Source organism: Propithecus coquereli, unplaced genomic scaffold (assembly GCF_000956105.1).
Source record: "Propithecus coquereli isolate 6110/MARCELLA unplaced genomic scaffold, Pcoq_1.0 Scaffold4, whole genome shotgun sequence".
NCBI lineage: Eukaryota > Metazoa > Chordata > Mammalia > Primates > Indriidae > Propithecus > Propithecus coquereli.
The window spans coordinates 738,035-742,720 of record NW_012149729.1 but is presented as its reverse complement, the minus strand read 5'-3'; the positions used below and the strand labels follow the sequence as shown (position 1 = coordinate 742,720).

General features: G+C 44.3%; 1 protein-coding gene across 1 annotated transcript; it reads right to left on the bottom strand.

Moving 5' to 3' along the window:
- Positions 1 to 2,852: 2,852 nt before the first annotated feature.
- On the bottom strand, positions 2,853 to 4,210 carry TMEM229A (transmembrane protein 229A). The gene has a single exon (XM_012652769.1). The coding sequence runs from the start codon at positions 3,894 to 3,896 to the stop codon at positions 2,883 to 2,885; it is 1,014 nt and encodes a 337-aa protein (XP_012508223.1). The 5' UTR covers positions 3,897 to 4,210; the 3' UTR covers positions 2,853 to 2,882.
- Between the last annotated feature and the right edge of the window lie 476 nt (positions 4,211 to 4,686).

The following is a 4,686-nucleotide window of genomic DNA, read 5'->3' as shown; positions in this document are numbered from 1 at the left end:
GACTGTCATATAATGCCAACTTCAGAGGAGCCCTGGAGTTTAAAGGAAAAAAAGAGACTTCAGAAGAAATGGTGGGTTCACCATTTTAGATTGTAACCATTGATAGTTATGGCGAAGAAAAGTCAAAAATAGATAGAAAAATCTATTCAAGCCTCTAAGAGCTTGCCTAGGAAGTGTTTGATTTCAAGCCAAATGATTAGGCTAACTTTGTTCTATTCTAATTGGAGGATAAAGAATTAATAAAGAAATAATTTATAATCTTAGGCATTAAACGAACAGTTAATATTAACTAAACTATTTTTGATTGAATTACGTAGAAATGGGTAGAAAAGGGAGATAAATTATGAAACCATGGTATTAAGTGTCTACTTCCTCTGAAGACTGAGGGAATGAAAATAAATGAATATAAATTATAATTCAAAAGATATGATAAGACTTTATTATTGACTGCATATAAGGTATGCAAGAAGGAAGAGGTTTTTTTACCCTTAAATTTTGATGCTTTTTGAATAAGCATTGTCATTACAAGTAAGTAACATAATTTTTTTTATTTCAAAATATTAAGGGGGTACAAATGTTTTTATTACATAGATAGCTTTCATAATGCTTGAGTCAGGGCTATTAGTGTGCCCACCACCTGAATAGTTTTCACTGTACCCAATAGGTAGGTTTTTGCCTCTCCCCTCCTCTCCCTCCCCCAACCCTCAATAAATTTTGTTGAACTCTTGCTTTTGAGTATTAGGTATCTGAGTGCTTGATCCGTTATACTCCAGGGAACTCTTTTATTTTTTATTTCCTGTCCACTCATTGCTTCCAATAAAAGGTTATGACTAAAATAGTTCTCCTTCATAAATGTACAAGAGCATATTTAATTTAGTTTTTGTTCCTAAAAGTTAGTAGGTAATCAGAATTATGTGATATAAACTTTCTGCATGTTTCTCTCAATAAATATTTATTTTCCTCCAGCAATGACTTTTCAAATATTTGAAGTTCTGAATTTGAGATTCTATAAGACAACTTTTATTTTCATTATGGATATTAATTGTATTTTGATAAAATATATTGTATATAGTATAAATGTCTGTTGGGATCCTATGGAAAGTGGGGCTAGTTTTCTCCTTAATAAAGTAAGAACAATTGTTTTGGATGAGTGTGTTGATCCATGGCATCTTTCACCCTTCCTTGGGTAGCTACTTGTCTCTGTGAGACCTATAGCCTTTCAGTTCCTTTCTTGGTGCAGCTGTTTAAATCTGCCAGGAGGAAGTTACCAGGAAACTCCACCAGGTTGACTGGCATAGCTAGCCAAAGGCTGCTAGCTTAGACCAGGTTGAGACTCCAATGACTCAAGCAGGATGTCTGCTATTTAATCTACTACTATACCTGCAGCCAATGTGTTTTTATTTTCCAAAGTGATTATAATTACTCTCAAAGCCCTGCTACTTAAACTTCGTGAATGAAGAAGCATCATTTGAAAAGAAAAGACAAGTAGACCATAGGTATCATGACAAAAAAATTGTAGGGGCCAAAAGGAAAGTTCCCCTTCCCCCTCTGAAGGTTCACTGAAAAATCAACTCACAAAAGGCAGATTAATCAGAGAAAAGGCATACAAAATTTATTTAACAAAGATACTGGGGAAATTGTCCATTTTTATGCTGAGGTTCAACAAAGTATGGACAGCCATGTAGAAATATGATCGGACAAAAAGGGTATAATCTAATGCTAATAAAGTGGGGAAACCTGTCTGTCTAGATTCTTCTCGGCCTCTGAGCATGCATTCCCTTCTTCTGGATATGGGGGAAAACCCTCTTTGGAATGGGGGTCTCATGACCTATAGTCAAACAAGGTAGATCAGGTAATTTCCTTATGGAAAGTTTTACACAGAAGGGCAGAGGGAAAGTTAAAGTAACATTTTAGGTTTTATGTCTGGTTTTGAAAAAAGGGGTCATAGAAACAAGAAGGGAACATTGAGGTTCATTTTATTCAAAGATACTGTTTCTACACTTGAAGCTCCATATAGAAAAGGGTCCTTAGGATTAGAACACTATCGAAGGTGATATATTATAATTTCACTTGGCCCTTGGACAAACAGGGTAAAACATTTTACATTATTGCAGAGTAATAAAAATTTACAGCCATAGATAACACAGGATCTGATCAACATTAACACTTGGTGTTTAAGGCAATCATTTCCAGGATGGAGATCAAATATCTTAACACAGTGTCACCTGAGTTGCTGGAAAAGATTTCTCACTTACAAATTTATAGGATTGCTTATAGGATTGCTTTCACATTTGTCAGGTTTTCACTTGTGCGCTAGACAGAGGCACTTTAAGAGCCATTAACTAGTTTGAGGAGCACAAGACATTGAGTTTCAGCAGTCTTTGGTAACTATGGCAAGGAATTAAAATGCAGCTGGATTAAAAAGAGAGTACACAAATCATTGACTCAGAAATTTTCACCAAATCTTGTAAAGCTCTCTGGTCCCTGATTTCAAGAACTTCCTTTAAAAAAAAATATTAGTAGCTTTCACTCATCTTTGTCCAGGTAAGTAAATACTACAGTTTTTCGATTGTGTAAAGTATAATGGTTTTGCTGTTTCGGCTTGTAAACGTTTTAAGATATTGACGAGTTAAATACTTTCAGTTATGTTTCAAGTAATATTTCAGATTATTATACATAGGTTCACAACAGACAGAAAAACTAAAATGTTGAATAAAACATATTGGAAGAGTATGGAAAAGTGTATAAAAATTAAAAGACTAAAAAAACCCACTCTGTTTTAAAGGTGTAAAAATAAATCACATTCATTTGTGGGAATCGAGTGACTTTTTTTCTTTCTTTCTTTTCTTTTTCCTTTTTTCCCCCTTCTTTTTTTTTTGGTTTTAGTTAGTTGGTACATACTGTACCTTCCACAACACGTTGGAAAGTAGCTCCTGGTACACACTAAGGAATATCCAACCAGGTAAATACATCAGAGTGATGAGGCCCATGAAATTGAGTGGGTAGTGAGAATAGTCCCAGGAACAAGCCCCGCACGTGCGGAGTCCCAGACCCCAGGACAACTCCCAGGCGTAGATGACGATCACGTAGATGGGCACCCGCTTCCAGGTGCCCCAACCGCGGCTGTGGTGGAGGTGGAAGTAGAGCTTTTCCACCACGAAACTGCAGCTGCCATACATAAGGAAGGACCAGAGCGATGTGTGGCCACTGGTTGCTCCGTCCCCTTGCCCCAGCACGTTAAAGAAGAAGGTGAAGAAGATCTCATCCAGAAAGCCGTGCATCCCGAAGAAAAGAAAGCGGAGCAGGTCCGGCAGCCCCTGGCTGGGGGCTCCCCCGGCGCCCCTGGCGCCCCGGGGTCGTCGCCGCCGGGCACTGGCCGCCGCAGCGGCCCGGGCCCCCGGAGGGGTGGGGAGCGCGCCCCTCCGCTGTTGCTGCCGCTGCCGCGGGTACCGCAAGCGCAGGAAGCGCTTCAGGAACACTTGGCAGTGGTAGAGCGCCAGCACGTACTGCAGCGCCAGGTCCAGCGCCCCCGGCGCCGCGGCGCCCCCCGCTCCGCCGCCCAGGCTGCGCAGCAGCGCCGGGCCTGTCAGGGTCTGCAGCCCCACGTGAGCCGAGGGGTAGAGGAGGAAATTGAAGACGAAGGCGCTGGGACAGCGCCGCTGCTGCAGGTAGACCCTCTCCAGGGCTAAGTGGGTGAGCGCGTGCAGGAGGCAGCGGTAGGGCGAGGAGAAGCCCAGCATCCGGAGGTCGGGGCTGCGAGCGAAGCGCCGAACCGAAGACAGGAGCACGTCCAGGGTGACCCCGTGCATCCCGTAGAAGTAGAGGCGCATCCAGGCGGGCAGCGTGGCAGCCTCGGCTGGCGCTTCAGCGGTGGACAGCGACTCGGGGCAGCCCATGGCCGCCTCGCCAAACTGCTCCACCGTCCCGGGCCCTCGCTGTCCACGTCGCTACCTGTCGTGGGCTCAGAGGCTTCCTGGCGTCGGACCCTGAGCCACCGTCACCGTGTGCTCGCAGCTGCGGAGCTCCGCCAGGTCTCCTGGCTGCCGCCTGCCCCCGGGGGTAGAGACGGGGCGCGCAGGGAGCTCCGTTCAGGCCACGGTCCCGCGGCAGCGGGAGCTAGTGGCTTAGGGTACGCATGGGCCGTCCGGCTCCCTGAGTCCCCTACCCGTGGCCCCGCCGCGCCCTCCCCCTGAGTTCTGGGCAAGGTGCGGCCGGCCACAGCCAGCGCTCACCCTGCACCGCCTAACGGACGCTGGGGCTTCCAGGAGCAACGCAGAGGCTGGTACAAGCCCCATCCCCTCCGCAGCTCAGCCCCGTTGTTGTTCTACACATTTACTTCTTTTGTCCCATCTTTCCTGGGTTTCTTCACAAAATAGTAAATGACTTTATTTGTACAAATGTGGCTATACGGAACAGGTTGCTGTCTGGTACCACTGTGAGAAGACTCCTGGGTTAGATAACATGAAAATGAACACAGAATGCAACATGTATTCCCGTCAACTGTCAGTACATGATAACTAGATACTGAAGTTAAACAAAACAACACTGTGCTGTTCCAGCTTTTAACAACTCTGTTTGTGGTTATCATAATTTGAAAAAGCTTGGCTTGGTTTCAGTGCAGTGACTTAAATAGATTTGCATATGTTAAACTATTTAACAGTTCATTTGTACCTGGTGAAACTCCAA

Bases quoted from the DNA above. Each gene is read 5' to 3' on its own strand.
- TMEM229A (XM_012652769.1), bottom strand. From the start codon at position 3,896: ATGGGCTGCCCCGAGTCGCTGTCCACCGCTGAAGCGCCAGCCGAGGCT.